Genomic DNA, 18,808 nt, shown 5'->3' with positions numbered 1-18,808 from the left:
AGTCAACCCGCCCACCCCCTCCTTGTACTTCAGCTCACTACAATCACCTACTCAGCTTGGAACTATCACACTCTCAGCTCACAACTGTCGTGCAAAGCCCCCCATATTCAGCTTCCGACTTACAAGCCTCTTACATCACAAGGGAAACAGACGATTCACGAGTGAACTGTGCCTTCATTCCGTGGCATACAAAAGGCGAGCGGTTTGCCGCTCTTTTCGCTCAACAACTCAACTCAACCCAATTCTCAACAGTCTCATCACACAAACTATCTACCCACTCCAAACATCCATTCCACAATGGCGCTTGCTGCAATTATCAACCCGGTTGATACATCGGAAGCTTTGCTCTTCTACTATGAGAAGGTGATTGATAATTGGCCCTCGTGGGAGTCTTGTTTTGAGCTGACAAAAACCCAAGAACGATGACATTTACTCACTGGCTGTGCGCCATTCTTCCGTCTCTGGTGGTCGAGACCAGCTCTTTGTCAACCGCAACACCATTGGATCTCGCGTCAAGGCTCCTCCCTCAGACCTTGCCGTGACCAGCTTCCTAGGCCTGGTAAGTTCGCCGCTGCTGGTCCAGACCGGAGACTGCCACTATGTATCTGGGCCGTAGATTGACTTGACTGGCAAAAAAATAGACTCGAGTTTTCGGCATCGCCAAGATCCCCAAGGTCGTCAAGTCCGCAGATCCCGATATTGCAGTCATTTCTCAGCTCAGCCCTGTCGTCAATCCCATTGACAAAGCGAGTGTGGACAATGTCCAGCCCGGAGATTACTCCGCTGTCACGGCTTGTGGAAACGTGACCAACACTGGTTATGTGTCCTTTTTGAAGTAACTTCTTTTCCCATGACTTACCTGGCATTGGAGCGATGGTAGGCTAACCAGTTGGTCTAGGGAGATTGGCGGCGTCGTTCAATTGATCAACTACACTCTGAACAAGTCGGCGTCACCCACTAACAAGGCCGTGGACGTTACCGCCGCTGGCTACTCTAAGCTGGCCAGTATCACCGTCAAGGGCAAGCCTTGGGTCTTTTTCCAGAACAAGTCTGGGCAGTATCTGTACTACCACAACATTTTGGCAGGCGAGAGTGAGTCTTTGGAATTCATGCCGATCCGATAGGTCAACCGGCTGACAGAGTCATTCTATTAGCTCTGAAAATCCCTACCACGGGAATGGCAGAGAAGGGAACTCACCTGGCTGTCGCCCAGACCCCCGACGAGTCCATGCTCTTCCTGTACTACCGCAACCAAGATGGCAACATTGCTAGGACCTGGCTTTACAACAACAAGTGGTCTCCCGAAGAGGTTGCTGCGGAGGATGCCATGGACGACGACTCGGCCATTGCTCTGGTCGTCCACGACAAGAACCTCCACATCTACTTCTGGAACGATGGTGACATTATCCACGACGTCAACGATCTTCCCGATGACAGCCAGCTCAGCGTCAGCCACATCAATGGCCTCTATGCTTTGCCGCATAGTGAGTAACAGCCAGCTGAAGGCGATCTACACTAAGCTCTGTGCAGATCCCGCCGAGATGAGAAGCTGGCTTCTTGTGATTCGCCGGATACTGTCATTCGTTTGTGGTTGTCTAGTTTGTATTCGGTCTATAGCCAGCATCGTTGAATTGAGACGTTATTGTTTACTTTACCCGGTCGTTTCTCTTATAAGTGATTGTTAATTAGTACTACTACTACTACTAGTACCTCTGAGTCGAGGGGAGGGGATTTGCGCTAACTGCCGTCGACCCGCCGTTATCCACGCCCTAGTCCTACAATAGCTAGCATTGAGCTAGCACGCGGCTCTAGTGCCGGCAAGGAAGACGGAAGTGACGAACCAACAGCGATAATTCAGAGCTTCTAGAATTGAGCTAGCTAATTTAGTGCTAGTGCAGATCCCAACGCTCTGGTACGGGGTAAGACCAAATTTGACGACCTTTCGAGTCGTCACGGTAAAAGAGCTGTAGTACCTCCATGTACTTCTGAGCTTCGTACATGTGTACCTAAGTAGTGCAATCAATAGGCATCATGTAGGTAATATCAGTTGAGCATACGGATATGGACGAACCAGTGCAGTGAGTGGTGAGCTGTCCGGACAGAAGCGAAGCTGGAGGACTGATTAATTGGTCCTGGTTCGGCAGACGCTCAGATCCCTGCAGCGCGCCAATTGCGTCCCTCCAATGACATGACCAGCCAGCCCAGCCAGCTGTCAACATGCATGAGGCGGTGCTTCGTAGGATCAGACGCAGCTATCCCAATCCAGTGTAGGACTTTCCCATGTGGCTGGCGTAACCGCACCCGCATAAGGCAAAGCCTAACGTTTACCGGCTGCTGAAGCGGGGAGTCGCCCGATGTAACCCACAAGGCTCCGCTAGGCTGAATCCTCGCGCAGATGCAGATTGCAGATGCAAATGCCGATGATGGACGGGCGTGTTTCCGAGCTTGTGTGACCGGGAAGGGGTGTGTCGTACAAAGCTGTCAGTTAACCGCATTGGACAGGGGTGGCCGCAACTTGGCAGATAGCGAGTCTACCGTTTGACCTCTCCAACGTCCAACGTCATGTACACTATCTCCCTGTGTGTAAGTTGTACTCGTACATGCTCGTCGGCATATATAAGCTCTCTGAAATTTCTGTATTCTTCAACTTCATCAAACCAGACATTGAACAGAAGCCAATGTGAAACAGAAAACTTCATCAATAACAGTCTGCAACTCATCGCCATGGCATCTTCTCCGCTGGCGATTCCCGTCAAGCTTGACGCCTTCATCTTCAACCCGGACACATGCAATGGGACCGAGATAAACCAGGCCAAAATCTCGCCCTTGACGCAGCCCAACTACAGCTACCTGCAGATCAAAAACTTCATGCTCCAAAACGACGTGCTGCGTCCCATTGAGCTCCATGCCGCCGCCCCAGCCGACCGGAACTCGCGAATCACCGACCTTGCAACTGGCAAGACTCGCCAAGAGAGGCTGGGGGTCTACCTGCATTGGATGATTCCCCGGCCCTACCGTACGGGTGCGGCGGCTACAGGGCAGGAGTCGAACCAAAGCCGCGCTCAGCGTGGCCTGTTCACTTCGAATGTCGCCTCGGACAAGGAGGACTTGGCAACACCTCTGTTCCCCGAAACTCCGAACCGCTGGCTCGTCATCCGCAAAATTATTGGCAACGTCGAGCCGGCTGAAGCTGAGGCTAGTCTTGACCCGGTCACTGCCTGGGTGATTGAAAGTGATTGGATGAGATCCATCGACGAGATGGACGACACAGACGGCACAAAGTACGACTTGCAGGTGGATGTGTCACCGTATCTGCAGACGGGATCGACTGATGAGCCGACCATCAACGAGCAAGCTGAAGTCTTTATCGGTGGTCGAATCAAGGCAAAGGAGTGGAATGAGAGCACAAGCCAAGCCAAAAAGCGCATCTCCTTGGGAGTCCTGAACTCGAGCAACCAATTGTTTCCCGATTACATGCCCCATAACAGCAACGTCTTTTCGATGCTAGACAGCTTCGAGTATGCACCATCAAAGTACGCCACTCGCGCCGTGGCCGACTACTACGTGCTTGGGTGGCATGTAAACCCCGACGACGATCTTATGCACCTGAGTGACGACTCAGCAACCACCAGGGGTGATCGTTTACAAGCGCTCTCTACGGCTCTCAACAAGTCCGATGGCCCTGTCCCAGACGAGGTAGATGAGTGGCTGAAGTCGACTAAGAGTGGCCGGGTTCTCTGTCACGGCGCCATGTACGGAGTCCGCTGGAGTATGAAATGGGATGAGAACAACAAGCCCCGCGTCATCGCCGACGAGGTTGCTGATCAGCTACACATGAAGACGCCCATCTCAGTTGGAACGACGCCACTGGACTCGCTTCTGTCATATGTGGCTGCTCACCAGAACGGGCCTATCGAGGAGCTGCTCAACAACCTGAGCGCCTTGCTCCAGGCTCAGAGCGAGAGTATCGAGAACCGTCGGGCGGGGGCTGACGAGGTGCAGAACTACAACTTTGCCAAATTTGCAGGGGGATCTCGATATGTGTTCCAGATTGATCCCAAGAATCCCGCTGCGCCGCCCTCTGACGACGCAGCTGCTCTCCTGAAGAAGCTGAACGAGAGCCAGGCCTTGTATGATGCCTCGGCTCGACAGCTTTCCCGCGTCCAATGGAAGCACTTTGCTCTCTGGTGGCGATATGTGACAGACACTGAGCGGGACCACAGCGCCGCCAAAAGACAATACAAGAAGGAGGTTGAGGATCTCAATTGGGATTGGCATCGTTTGAATGCGGCCCTCAACAGCCAGACGAACGCCATACAGACGGCCAAAGACGACATCCAGCATAAACTCAAGCTGGAGCTCAAAGAGGCTGTTGCTCCGGTATTCAGTCAACAGAGAGACCCTACCATCTTTGTTGGAGGAGTGGAGGCTGGATGGCCTACGGACTACCTCGAAAAGCTACTGGTGCGGCTGTACTCGCAGATTGAGAAACACGCGCCGCCACCACCCGATGAAGAAGCCGATTATGGGCTTCAATGTATCCCAGATGCTCTACAAGACATGGCCAAATCACTGATTGGCGAATTTCTGCACTATGAAAAGGAGCGTCCGGTAGAGGAAGCAAGTGGTGTCGTCACATGCAAATGCAAGTCGTGCCAGTGCGCTTGTGCACTCTCTAAGAAGTTTCTGGTCAAGGAAGAGACAAAAGAGGAAGAGGACGAAGACCAAGAGGAGGAGACGGACAAGAACGTCTTTCCACCACTCTACCATGACGAAGATGGTCGTGACCTTTGGAAAAACACGCAGCCGTGGTTTCCGCTCTTCATGGAGTGGGAAGCCGAGTACTATCACATCGACTATGACAAATGGGATATGGAGGAGCGAGGCACCAGGTCGACGCAAGACAAAAAGTTCCGTTACACCGTGAAGCAGGACGACAAGCCCCTGTGGGAGTCCGCGAATGACGATCGAAGGACGATATCTGGCAGGATTCTGCTACTTCCCCAGCCCGTCTTTTCGTTGGTAGGCCAGGTTGAGCGGCTCTTCACGACCGTCCCCGAAGACCAGCTGGACCCGATCTTGCCAAAGGACGAGCGGGAGCAGGTCCTAAAGGAGCTCAAGAAGCTACCATTCGTCTCCGCACCCCTGGACGGATTTGCCAACCACCTCTTGACCCTGGCCGACGGCAGCCACTTGAAGCCCAACGTGCGGTATCCCGGACAGAAGCCGGTGCCCATGAAGGATGCATACGAGGACTCGGTTGCCATTGGACTGGGGGCGGTTGAGCTTGAACGGATGGGTGTCGAGACAGACCTCACGCCCTACGGGTCTCTTGTGAGAGTAGGGACAGTGCCGTATTCCGTCTTCAAGCCCGCCGCCCACGGCCAGTTCAAGCTGACCAAGCTCAACATCATCGACAAGTTTGGACAGGCGGCCGCCGCCATCGATCCGAAGCGACGCCATGAGGGACCGCCCCCCATCTATCCTTGCATCAGCGAGTACTACGAGCCGCAGATCTACGAGAAGAACGGCTACCCCAACGTCGTGGAGAAGCCGAAGAACAAGGGTGACTGTCAGTTTATGCAGATTCCACCCAGCATCAACCAGCCAGCCCGGCTGAATATGAACTTTGTCAAGCTCGACCATCACGATGATGAGTACCACTGGAGACCAATTACAGAGTGGGAGAACCCCATTTGGGGCTGGGTGCTGGTCAACTACGTCGACTTTGGCATCCAGTTCTTCCTCCATGACGGCACCTTTTACCGCGAAGTCCGACTAGCCGCTCCCAATAACCCCAACAAGGGTACGCAAGCCACGGACAAATGGCTTCCCTTCAAGCCCCCCGTGGACCCCCAGGAGATTCGACAGCTGGACCACTTGATCGAGCAGTTTTCGGGCGAGGGCGGGCGGGACTATCTCAACGGCTTCATGGACATGGCTACGCAAGCCACGCGGAACGCCAGCACCGTTCCGGGCGCTTATGCGCAGTGCGTCAACTCGCTAATTGGGCGGCCGCTAGCTCTTGTGAATGCAGGAATCTCGCTCGAGCTGTCGGCAGATGCTCGCACCAACCAGTCCACCCTCGGAGACCAGCCATCGAAGCGGCCCCCATACACCCTACTACCAGACCCGCATCCTGACACAAAGCAGTACGAGTTCTCCATCAAGCTTGGAGATGCAGCTCGGCCCCACGACGGATTGGTGGCGTATTTCCGAGCTCGAGACAGCCCACTTCCCGAGGACGAGTTGAAGCTGGACCAGCTGTTTACCTCGTTCAAGCCTGCTAGTCCTCATGACAAGTCGGACAAGATCAAGCCTATCGACACAGAAACGTTCCTCCGGCTCAAGCCATTCTGGCTCAACCCCAATGACTACAGTGCCCAGAAGGGGCCCCAGGCAAAGGAGGTGGAGGAGGTAGAGGAGGAAGACGAGGAGAGCAAATACACCCCACAGGAAAAGTTCACCATCGACCACAACAAGAAGCTGACAGTCGTCGGCCTCCTCATGGATCCTTTCACGCCCGTGAACGCCTACTCAAGCATCCTGCCCGTTGAGCCTCTGGCGCTATCAACTTGGACGTGGGAGTCAGCTTTGAAGAACATGACGGCCTTTTTCCACTTTGGGCCGCTGATGGTGGAGAAGGACGTCCCGGTATACAATCCGGAACGCATCCTTCTGCCCAACTATGACTTGGAGAAGCTGAAGGAGCAGAAGATTGAGGTCAAGTTGCCCTCACTGGCTGTTGCAGACTGGAGCTGGCTGCAACCCTATCTGGACCCCGAGTCTACCAGGCAAAGTAGTGACGACGATGAGGAGGTTACGGACGAGGTGTACATGGCTCTGCGCCTAGGAAAGATTGATCCCGTTCCGCAGTTTGCGCCGGGCCCTTTGACGGCGCTTGAAGGATTCCTGCAGATGGTTCATCCTATCACGGCGCCGGATGTTGAAGGTGACAAGAAACAAGCTCGCTAGGCGCTGATAAGTTGCGGGGGAGAGGGCCATGGCAGGCAGGGATTGAGAGGATACTACGTATGCGGCGTAGTACTGGTTGTGATAGCAGCAAGCAATAAAGACATATTCTGTCATATATCGTACTATTGTCCTGTGGTGAGGCTTGTAGATCGTCTAGGCTCACCGTTATCCCCAGCAAACCTGGTATCAGCTGTGGACATGCATATTGTACTACTATTGCAACCCTCGGTGTTTACTTTCAGGTGCGTCGTTGACACATCAACTGCACTAAGTGGGAGACAGGGGGCCCCTTTCAAGTTAGTGAGATTCCATGGGCTCATGCAAGGGCGGCAAGTAGACGGCTGAAGGGATCCATCGAAATGCAACCCCATGTGGGAGCTGCGGGGTGAAGAATGAGAGACAAGACGTCAGATCCCGTTAGATCCCGGATTTGGTGAGACCCTTCTTGGCAGATCATGGCTACTAGACTCGATCTGGGTGTATTCTGCAGACATGGTGCCTTGGGTGGAGGAGGAGACGATTCGCCTTGTAAGTCGTTTTGAGCGAGCTATATGCATGTATGCGTAACGAGACACTATTGGACGTCCACATTGCAGGAATCACATTGATATGGGAAGCCCGGATGCTCGGGTAAGTCCTTGCAGCAACTGTGGCTGCCTGACAGCAGGGTAGCCAAGCGACAACGAGCTGAATCCTGCGGAGTGGGTTGCGGTGCGGGGAGAGAGATGATGATACGAGAATGGGACTGAATGAGAATCATGAGAAGATCACTGGGCTTAGTTGAGTGGGCAGCTGAGGAGCGATGAGTTGACGTAGGGTTATCGCTTGAAGAACGCAGAAGCGTTCGTCATGGAGGTAGCTGGGAGGCATTGCACTTTGCCAATGGCGGTGGAATTGCGGCAATGCAGTAAGCATGAGGTAGTGAGCAAACACCTCTATCGTAGTTATTTCAATTCGAAGAGAACACAGTCTCTACAAAGAGGTCAAACACGGGAGTCCATCACCTCTTCAATTGGTGGCTCCTCTTGTGTCGTGCTCGTCTATAACCGACGCTGTAAATGGTTATACGCCGTGTCTTCGAATCGTATTACCGTACTGGCAACTATCCCTGATACAGCACAATACACACATACCAGAGCATACGAGCTCCCGGCAGACCTCTGTTTACAAGCCCTTTCCGTCTCAGCCCACCAGCCCTACTTCGGTAATGATCAAGTAAAGGAACCATCATCACAATGACAAAGTATCGCGTCGACTCGTTTCACGTCGCCATCTCCCTAGGAGACTCGGCAATTCATCTCCTTGTTGACGTTACAAACGTGGCAAGTGACCCAAGGCCCAAAGTCCTCTCCGCCGTCCTGATCGATGGTGGAGAAGATCAACCGGGGAGACACAAAGATGATGGAGACACGGTACACACGAGGCATAACATGCCAATCTACACCGCAATGCGATGGATTGAAAACAACTACATCATAGACGGCAAGGACGTTGGCGGGATAAAAAGGCTTGCCTTTGACACCATCATCATCACCCATTGGGACAAGGACCACTACCATGGCATCGTGGAAATCCTCCAAAATGGAGCGACGACCGCTGTCGAGGAGGAGCAGCTGGATACGATATTGAAGTGGAACATTGACGAGACTCCGGCAACTCATTTCTACTGCTCAGTCAAAGAGGCATGGGAGAGGACGAAGAGCAAGAAAGCCAACGGGATGTACGAAAAGTTCAAAGTCGACGATGTCGACAACACCATCAGCATCAAATTCAAAAAGGACCGCAAGGACGAATGGGCAAAGTTTGCCATATTCCACGCCGCCGACAAGGGGACCAACGACGTGCTTGGAGTTGACTTCTTCAAGAACGACGCGGCCATCATGCCCGGATCCGAGGGCACGCCGCTGGTGGATTTGCTCGAGGAGAAGAAGCTCGAGGCCGGTCGACCAGCCATGCTCTGTATCGCAGCCAACGAGCGTCTCTTTGCGAACAAGTCCCAGATCCCCAAGGAAATCAAAAAGCCGACCAAAAAGCCGGGCAGAAAGCCAGGTAAAAAGCCAGTCAAGAAGCCAGGCAAAAAGCCAGGCGGAGGGTCGGCCAGCATTTTGGTCGTCAAAGACACCAGTGTCACCCTCACCAATCAAGCGAGTATTGCTTGCTTGATCGTGTGGAAATCTACTCGCGCTCCTCATGTTTCCCACTACTTTGCGGGAGACATTGGGCAAAAGCATGAGGGGACAATGTTCAACTGGCTCAAGGCAGCTGGAGTGTCCAAAATCACAAACGTGAAGCTCAGTCATCACGGATCCCACTTCTCAACGCCCCTGGCAATGTTCAACGATTTTCAGCCAAAGAATACTATAGTCCCGACCCCAACGTACGCTCTGCATAACCATCCATGTGAGTAACTACAGTCATGACTTTCAAGAGACAGGCAGAAGCTGACAAAAGGGATACAGCATGGCCCGTGATCGTGATATGGTTTCTCTGGGCACACTCGCTGGCTCCGCCGGCTGTTCCTCGATTGGTTGCCCTCACTTTTCCAGCAACCATCACTTGGGTGCCCAAGTCAACTACGGAACCTGAAAAGGGCAGCTGGTACAAGTTGGAAGATGTCAAATTGGATGCCCTACAAGGGAAGAAAGATTACAAGACCTATGTGACGTACCATGACGCACAATACACGGCCCTCAACGAGGCTCTGGTAAAGAACTCCAAGCCTGAGGTGCCGAACGAGAGACTTGACAGGATCAAGCAATCTGAAGATATACAGCGAGCATACGTGGCAGACAGATATGCTCAGATCTGGAGTCAACTTGGCTTTCCAACAACTGAATACCACATGGGCGGCTGTGGCATTTACTCTGTTACCCAGGGGAAAACAGCCTACAAATCTCTGTGCTTCGTTCGCATCAAGTGCAGCCAAGACAAGGACGAGGATGGTGAGATCCAATACGTCGATCTTGGATCTACCCTCCTCCATACCCCGACGCCGATTGTGATCGAACGTGCCATGGTCTTGACTGCGCTCAAGACCACGGTCACGCCCTCAACGTCAGTTGCGGCTGCTATTCCTGCGGCTCCAGGCAGTGCCTCCAGAAAAAGGAGGCACAGCATCATTGATCCTGACATCAAGAAGGATGCAGAGAATGACGAGGATGATCGCGTAACTGACTATGACCTTCTTTCTCATGCGCGCGTGCAGCCCGAGGCATTCTTCATTCCCAAGACAACGAATCCCGACGAAATGGACGACGTTCCTGGGGATGATGAAGATGATGAAGAGAGCATTGAGGGTATCGAAGAATTCTCTCTGGATGATTCGTCTTCAGCTACTACTGAGGAGGACATCTTCGAAGCACCAGTCGTCTCAACGTCAGCCAAGATGGAGACTACAGATGATGTCGTCGAAATGAACACGAACCCCAGTGGGATGTGGTCAGTCTTCACCCGTAGGCTGGAGGACACCAAGATCAAGGCTCAGGGCGTTGATGACTATGAGAGGCTGGACCCTGGTCTCCTCAACGAATTTGTCTCTGATCTTCATTGCGGTGTCATCTGCTTGGAGAAGAGGCCTAAAGACGACCCTCCCCCGAATGCCACAACGCCCTTGAGCAAGGTTGACGAGTGGGCAGCTTGGTTTGCAGACGTCCTCAACGCAAAAGACCTGGCCGTGATTGACGCCAAAGGACACAAGATTGGAGGCTTCACCATGCAAGTCTCACTTGCCCCCCTTGGAGCAGGACCAAACTCGCCATCTAACACATGGCTCCTGTTCTCTACTGAACGATCCATCCTGGACTTGGCTTTTGGATCAGCATCCGCAGCATACATCTCCCCGGAGGGCCTGCTGACACAAAATTCTGGCGTTGTGTTTGGGTTGCATCCATCGACTAATATGGAGCCCGTCAATGTCTTCGATATGCTCAACTTTGCCGGGCTGGGCAGTCTCCAGAAGAATCCGCTCATTGCCCTGATGGGAAGCATGGCCTTGAAGCCACCGTCGACAAACGATGAGCTCAGAAATAAGAGAAACGCCGTCTGGTTTGTGCCCGGAAACGACTACCGGACCTGTACTCGTTTAGAGTGGCAAATGGATGATGACTCTCGAGAAGAGCTTAATTCAATCTTCGAGCCACTACAACTGACTTTAGGTGAAACTACAGTCGTCACTCGCAGGACTACTTGGTGGACTACAAGTGGAACTGAATCAAAGCTCATATCCAGGGGAGATGTCGTCATCAAGACAGACATCGACCTGGAGGGAATCAAGCTGGAAGGTCTGTTTGAGTTCAATGAAACAGCCTCGACCTTCACCATGACCCTCAACACCAAGAATACTGCAGCTCTGGCGAAGCTGTTGGCCTGGGTCAGCAAGATACTGGGCATTGATGTTGGCCAATTCGACTTTACTTCCCTTGAGAATCAGTCTGTTGGTACTTTCAGCCTCGGAGAGTTCCATTTCCGACGAATCACCGTCGGAATGACCAAGGACGAAGGGAAACGCAAGGCAAAGCTGTCGACTTTCCGCGTCGACATGGAAGTCGAGCTGGATCTGTCCAGCAAAGGCCCGACATTGTTTCTTGTAACTTATTCGTACAAGAAAGAAGACGGCAGCTCCATCAGCGCAAAGATCTGGACTGGTAAGTTTCTTTCAGCACATCCTGTTCCAGAGTCACAAGTCCGATTCTGTTCTTTATCAGAGCTTTGTTAACGGCAAGTGTAGCACCACCTGCGATGCCCGCCGCGGATCAGTGGCGTTTGCTGCCAGAGTGGGAGAACTACTACGAAATGTCTCCAATCTCTATTGATTTATCCAAGTGGCAAACGACACTGGATCTCGCAGCAATGGCTGACATTGACGACGCCCCGAGCTTCTTGCCCACGCAGGTGACCATGGCAGAGTTCGAGGCGAACAAGTCAGGAATATCATTTACGGGAGCAATGCAGCCAAAGCACAAGACAGGCGATAAAGTACCCATTTTCAGTATCGAAGAGATATCTCTGTATGTGTCATATGAATGGGGAGGAAAAAAGACGGCTGTGCCGTCGAAAGATCTCGTTACAGCCAAATCAGCTGGCAAATTCACCGGTGCCTTTCTAATCAAGACCCTCATACAACAGCCCAGGGGGGCAAAGTACGGTTGGCCGACTCAGCTCATAGGCCAAGTGGTCTACAACACCGACAGCGGATGGATGCTCTCGGGATCGATCTACGATCTGTACGCATCCACGCTTGCCCAGTTCTTTGATTCCGACTTGAGCGGAACAGCCTTGAGCATTTTGGAGACCATCAAGGTCCAGGAGCTGAACATCAACTACACTTATCAGAAAGGCGCAGCATCTTCATTCGACATTGACGGCATCCTGGTTCTTGGCCCTTTCAAGCTCTCTCTCAAGTTTACCAATGATGGTAAAATTTGGGACTTTGAGGCCAAGGTCAACACGGATAACAACAAGGATATCACCTCGACGGTTGGCGAGATTATCCATAGCATTGCCGACACAGACCTGAATCTTCCCGAGTTCCTGACCAACATTGAGATTGGACTGAAGAAGGAGGATTATCTCGAGCTGATTATGAAGAAGGTCCAGATTGGCACCTCTGACAAGTATGTCATGGTCGTCCTCATCACCGCAAGATTGAGCGGCCTCATTTTCCAATATCTCCAGTTCCGCGAGGTCGTTGAGGAGGGCGTCAATCCGCCTCCTGTCAAGCGATTCCTCAGCGCATCGGTGGGTGAACTTGTCGACGCTGCTCTCCCCATGATAGGCAATATCCCGCAGCCGTTTGACGACATTTTGTTCTTGTGGGTTCAGGGCCAGGGCCAGGGTGAGCCGGAAAAGGACGGCATCACCAAGGTCCAGCTGGAATCCATCAACAAGGTGCTAGTTAACCTGAAAAAGAAGCCTATGCCTTACAAGACGGTCTCCAAGTCGCCACCCGGCGATGGAGATGTAGTGTTGACGAGGGGAATGCACTTCATGGTCCTGCGGAAGAAAGGGGACAGCCAGTCTGACGTCTTAGTCGACTACGCTTTTGAGAAGACCAAGACTCCGCCACCAGCTGGCAACGAGCTGGTCCTGGCAAAGAATGATGACGGGGGAGTTGAAGACAAGGGTGCTGCCATGGCACCCTATCAGACCAGAAAGGGCCCTCTCTCAATCAGAAACATCGGACTCAAGTACTCGACTGGTTCGAGCGGCAAAGAATCCATCGTCTCTATCCGCCTTGACGCATCAGTTACCATTGGTCCTGTCGAGTTCGGCGTGATGGGGCTGGCCCTCAACCTGAACTTTGCCGGCTCGAAGGAACTAAGCTTGCACAACCTGCCCAAGCCCTCTGTTACTCTTGAAGGCATTGCAGCCGGTTTCAATCGCCCTCCAATCACTATTGCCGGCGGTTTGCTTTACCACAATGATGATGAGAGGATGTATTATGCCGGAGCTATTCAGGTCGGCTACACTCCTTGGCTCTTCCAAGCCGCCGGCTACTACGGCAAGATTAAAAAACCCAAGGTGTTTGAGACAATCTTCTTGTTTGCCGCGCTGAAGGGACCGCTGATTACTCTTGAATTTGTTTCCATCGAAGGAGTAACGGGAGGCTTTGGTGAGCGTGTCCTTGTCCAAATCTGGGAATCATTGGCTAACTATGGCAGGCTACAACTCCAACTTGAAGTTCCCCACAGCCCACAACATCCTCCAATTTCCACTGATCACGGGTGATGCAACAGATCCTGGTCCCAATGATGGGCCATTCGAGATCATGGATAAGTTGCTGGGTACCTCATGGTTCTTCCCGGAAGAGGGATCATTCTGGGTTGCCGCAGGATTGACCGTCAAGGCCTTTGAAATCCTGTCAGTGGAAGCTGTCATCGTCATTCAATGGAACCCGTACGTCCAGTTGGGCATCTTTGGTCTCGCCACCGCCAGCATTCCCGGAGGCGCATCCAAAGTCAAGTTTGCCCACGTCCAGCTCGGCATTGTTGCTTCCTTGAACTTTGAAACCGGAATACTCAAGATTGAGGGAGAGCTCACGCCTGCTTCTTACATACTGGATCCCAACTGCCACTTGACGGGCGGTTTTGCCCTATACAGTTGGTTCGACAGCAAAGACGAAGCTCTCCGCGGCGACTGGGTCTTCACCATCGGTGGCTATCACCCGTCCTTCAGCAAGCCGCCTGGCTATCCAGAAGTGCCGCGCTTGGGCATATCCTGGCAGTTTGGCGGTGCCATCAGCATCAGTGGGAAAGCATACTTTGCCATCACCCCCAAGGTCTGCATGGGCGGCGGCCGCTTGGACGTGGCGCTATCGCTGGACCCTCTATACGCCTACTTCAACGCTTTTGTTGATTTCTTGATCAACTTCAAGCCCTTTTACTTCATTGCTGAAGGAGGTCTTACCGTCGGTGTCAAGTTTACGCTTGACTTGTGGCTCGTGACGATCAATATCAACATTGAGATCTCCGCAAGGCTGTACATCAAGGGACCTCCTATTCAAGGCCGTGTGCACGTTGACTTCTGGGTATTCGGCTTCGACATTGACTTTGGCGCCTCAAAGGTTGACCAGCCTCCGCCGCTGCCCCTCGATGAGTTTATCGAGGTCGTGTGCCAAGCAAAGAACGCCGGAATCGCATCCATGATGATAGAATCAGCCCTTGGCTTGGGAGACGCCAAGGAGGAAGCCGCCAACAAGTCAGACGCATTCGTCTTTGCTGTCGAAGAAGGTCTCATTCCAAGAGACGACGTAAAGTCTACACCCAGCGGCGATATGTGGATCGTCCGAGCGGCTACTTTCGAGTTTTCTGTCAACTGCAAGTTTGCCATTGAGTCCGCAAAGGTTGAGACCCGATCTCCAGATGACACGCTTCTCAAGACAGACGACGTAGCGGGAACTGGAAACCCGATTTATGCGAAGCCGATGCAAACTGATCAGCCTATATCGTCAACTCTGACCATATCGATCAAGGCAGTCAAGGACATTGGCCTGGAGGAGATCATTACAGAGCCTGTTTGGACGATCAATGAGAGCATTTGCAAGGATGTTCCGCTTGCCCTCTGGGGACAATGTGAGTTGAGCCCATCCCTACCCAAGCCTAGCTGGATGATTGCATACTAACAATGAGTCAAGACAACCGCTCAGATGATCCATCCTACAACAGGAATCCGCAGAGCATGCTCAACGGTACGAAGGGCAAATCGGTGAACCTCATGATGGGAGTCCACCTTACCAGACCTCTTCCACTGTTATCGCTCGACAAGACGGTGCCGTACGATGTCGTCAAGTTCCAAATCTCAACCCTTGACAATGATGACCACATTGCAATGCCAGATGAGCCCACAAAGGCATTCTCGCCCATTCCCGCCCTTGATGAGGGGCAATGGGATGCCGTGCAGGAGAAGTGGGACAAACCTCTGGCGGGCGATGGTGCGGCCGAACAGACAGTCAACCTCTGGGCTGCGCTGGGTCTGGGACAGTTGGGATGGTCCAAGAAGAATGTGTATGCTGAAAAGGCGGTCTTGACGGGTGCGAAGCCGCGGAGGGTCATTGACAATCTTGCTAAGTACTACCTCTGGGCCCCGGTGCTCAGCGGAGTGTAGATGTAGCTATCTGATGGCCAATCTAAGACGATCACAGTACAAGTTCAGACCTCAGAAAAGACGTCGACAAGAAATTCAAGACCGTTGATCCAATCCTGTTATGACGCCGTGGCCAGAATCTCATAGCATTTCAATCTCAGCCACAGCTGAGGATCTTCTTATTTTGTCAATAAACTCCGATAGCGCCGATCCTTGTTAGTGTCAGGGTATAAGACAAATCCAGGCAGGCTGTGCTATCAAAACTTTGTGTTTAATAAACGAACTTGAAAGGGCTACGTAGACTATCTCGGGGTTTTGCACTATGAAGTGACGTCGATCAATAAGGGGGCCCGGATTGCGAATTCCGCATACAAGTAATCAACGTCTTATTTGACTGCCGATAGCCGGTCAATTCCTGTAAGGGCGGCCGAGATACTCGCACCTGACGAAGTTGCCATAATGTTATAAGACAGGCACGCTCCCTCTGTCTCGGCAGCAACACAAAATATACCCTTGACCTGCTCAATTGATCAATTCTCCGACAGCAAGATACTTGTCTCAAAATGAAGCCCGTCGTCCTTACTGTTACGGCGGCTGCCCTAGCCTCGGCTCTTTCTAAACGATCGACCGACGCAAGTCCACCCCAAACTCTCGACCGCGTCTGGTCTGGTGTCAAGCAGAGCGGCAGTGGCTTCACTTCTGTGACTGGCACATTCACAGTTCCCAAAGGAGGCAAAAGTTTTGGGCCTTCGATTTGGGTCGGCATCGATGGTTCCACAGAATGCCCTGGCGGCGGCCTGCTGCAGACCGGCGTCAGACTCACCGGCAACGGCACAGCGTTCGGCTGGTTCGAATGGGTTCCCCTGAGCGCGCCCGTCTTTGAGGACTTCCAAGTGAGCGAGGGCGACGATATCAGAATGACCGTCCACGCCTACGGACCTTCCAACGGCTCCGCTATCCTGGACAACCTCAGCACGGGGCAGACCGTGTCGCACACGTTTGCCAGCGCCGACACCCCGCCAGATGCACCGCTGTGTCAAAAGAGCGTTGAGTGGATCGTCGAGGACTACAACAATTCTGGAGGCAACGACACCGGCATCGTGGCGTCTCCCGACTACGGCACTATCGTTATCCGCAACGCGTCGGCGCAGGGATCGGCCGGCACGGTCACTCCGGAAGGGGGTGAACTGATTGAGCTGTTTGATACGAGAACTGGAACTGTTTTGTCGCAGTGCTCTGCTGGGGAAGAGGAGGTTACATGCAAGTATGTTGGGCCACCAACTCAGGGCTGATGGTGCCCATGGGGAAGCTGGTGCCGCTGATTTGAAGAATTGGCTTGATGAAGCAAATGATTCAACAAATGAACTCAGTCAAGTCGAGTGGCCGATGAATTGAAATAAACATAGATGGGCCTATTCAGAGAAGAAGAAGAGTAATGTAAGAGAGCACGATATAATTTGTGTGTATATAGTTCACACACACCCGCTGGGGTTTGTGTGTTTATTCTAGTCTCAAATGAGAACGGAGAATGTCATGAGAAAACGACATAAAAGTAGACACAAGGTCATCCATCCTCACTCGAGACTTGCTGGATATAAGCCCACGATTGCATGATCGCAGCTATACGAATGCCATGAACGGGCCCAGTGGCTATGTTGAGGCGCTTCGATCGGATGTTGCCGGTCGAACTCGGCAGTGGAAGAGATGCCAAAAGCAGAAGTTTTGAAGGACGTTTTAACACCAAATACTCGCAAGAACTCGTTGTCGGCCATTTATAACCGATTATTGCTCTGTAGGGCCCCTCTAGAAAGCCAAGGATGTGTGGTTCATATTTCTGTGACTGCCGGCTCGCGCAGATTGGAAGCGAGAAAACAACTAGGAAGGCAGGAGTGGACACACATTTACCTCAACCGGGCTTCAATGCAGTCTCAACATGTAGAGCATTATAGAAGGCGGTACAGACTGCCATGGATTTACTGTTAGCCAAGCGTGTGTTGCAGTTGGCTATAAGCTTCATCGTGACATCCCTTTTGCTGTGATCAACTGTTCGTTATAAACGCCCTTGTCAACCATCTCATGAGGGGAAATGCAATGCCGCATTCTTGAAATTTACCGCTCCTGTCCGTGTAGATCGGCTGCAGCAAACTGGGTGTGGGCCGCTCGTGTCTGTCCATGGAGCGTGCTCAGGACAGGAGTCCATTGAGAAAGATAAACATGACGCGATGACGCCTCGCTGAAGAACGATATGCGTTGAGAACAGCTTCCGATCTCGCCGCAAAAAGAAGTCTTTGCGCATTCTTTCAATCACGACGGTATTCGCGCAACATTGTCCAGTTGCAAATAACGGAGAGTGGGGAGGTGGAGGCGAAGCCAAGGTGGAAGAAGAACCAGAAGCACTACTACTCATCGGTTTCCCCTTCGCGGTTATTTGTCCAACATGGCCGAGATGTTTGAAAATAACACCAGAATAATCCAGATGACGGGATTGATGCCTAATTTTGGGACAGACAGTCGAAAACCAACACAGTACGTATTTAGCGATACTTCCTAGGTGAGCCTGGGTATGTAGGGTAGCTATTGTGTGGCTACACACTGTAAATCCCTCGTTACGGCGCGAAAGCACCCAGCAAATGAGACATCGCCCGTGCAAATAATGGGAGAAGAATCTTAAAGAGCATGAGGAGGAGTTGTAGCCAAGTACCGCCTATCAATTAGGGATGCATGCGATGTAAGCCGACCTCGTAACTTCTCAACAAACCTGGCATCCCTGGCTAGCGAGAATGCCAAATCCCTGCTAAATGCCCACACCCTCCAGATGCTTCCGGATCTGCAAACAAGTCTACGAGCTGGAGCTGATCTGCGTTCGAGAAAGGATAGCTAGCTCCACAGACTACAACTCGCCATTCTTCACCCATCGACCAAGGTCGTAATGTGGTCTCACCAAGCAAGGGGCAAAATGAAGCAGACGTGGACGTGTGGTAATGCGATCCAACCGTCCTGAACCTAGGATACTGGACTACCGCTTGGACGACTTCTGAACCGTTTCGCCCGCTCTTTGAGGGCAGTAAAAGCTATTCACAAATTCTCCGATAGAATAAGCTCACGCCTCTTGAAGCTGCTCGACAGGGTTGAAGCTGATCGCCAAGACTGAAGCGAGCAAGAGACTTTGGTACCTGTCCCGCCACCCCGGTAGCTCCCGCGACCCGCCCCGCCACCCCACGACCCACCTACCCAATTAGGCAAGAGAAGCTTC

At 52.4% G+C, this 18,808-nt stretch overlaps 4 protein-coding genes across 4 annotated transcripts; all 4 read left to right on the top strand.

Moving 5' to 3' along the window:
* Positions 1 to 297: 297 nt before the first annotated feature.
* Positions 298 to 1,492, top strand: BBK36DRAFT_1161549 (hypothetical protein; the record flags this gene model as incomplete). Its single annotated transcript, XM_024894381.1, has 5 exons — positions 298 to 363; positions 419 to 559; positions 642 to 835; positions 899 to 1,092; positions 1,155 to 1,492. The coding sequence occupies 5 exons, from the start codon at positions 298 to 300 to the stop codon at positions 1,490 to 1,492; spliced, it is 933 nt and encodes a 310-aa protein (XP_024747821.1).
* A 1,187-nt stretch (positions 1,493 to 2,679) lies between these two features.
* Positions 2,680 to 6,999, top strand: BBK36DRAFT_1179717 (hypothetical protein). The gene has a single exon (XM_024896185.1). It carries the CDS (start codon positions 2,725 to 2,727, stop codon positions 6,973 to 6,975), a length of 4,251 nt encoding a protein of 1,416 aa, XP_024747820.1. The 5' UTR covers positions 2,680 to 2,724; the 3' UTR covers positions 6,976 to 6,999.
* Positions 7,000 to 8,210: 1,211 nt separating this feature from the next.
* Positions 8,211 to 15,589, top strand: BBK36DRAFT_1179713 (hypothetical protein; the record flags this gene model as incomplete). The annotated part of the gene is made up of 5 exons (XM_024896184.1): positions 8,211 to 9,375; positions 9,435 to 11,618; positions 11,702 to 13,585; positions 13,635 to 15,044; positions 15,107 to 15,589. The coding sequence occupies 5 exons, from the start codon at positions 8,211 to 8,213 to the stop codon at positions 15,574 to 15,576; spliced, it is 7,113 nt and encodes a 2,370-aa protein (XP_024747819.1). The 3' UTR covers positions 15,577 to 15,589.
* A 529-nt stretch (positions 15,590 to 16,118) lies between these two features.
* On the top strand, positions 16,119 to 16,847 carry BBK36DRAFT_1171062 (concanavalin A-like lectin/glucanase; the record flags this gene model as incomplete). The annotated part of the gene is made up of 2 exons (XM_024895523.1): positions 16,119 to 16,541; positions 16,608 to 16,847. 2 exons carry the CDS (start codon positions 16,119 to 16,121, stop codon positions 16,845 to 16,847), a joined length of 663 nt encoding a protein of 220 aa, XP_024747818.1.
* Between the last annotated feature and the right edge of the window lie 1,961 nt (positions 16,848 to 18,808).

The sequence above is a fragment of the Trichoderma citrinoviride genome (assembly GCF_003025115.1).
Source record: "Trichoderma citrinoviride strain TUCIM 6016 unplaced genomic scaffold BBK36scaffold_11, whole genome shotgun sequence".
Lineage (NCBI taxonomy): Eukaryota > Fungi > Ascomycota > Sordariomycetes > Hypocreales > Hypocreaceae > Trichoderma > Trichoderma citrinoviride.
This window is presented reverse-complemented; position numbering and strand designations above follow the sequence as displayed.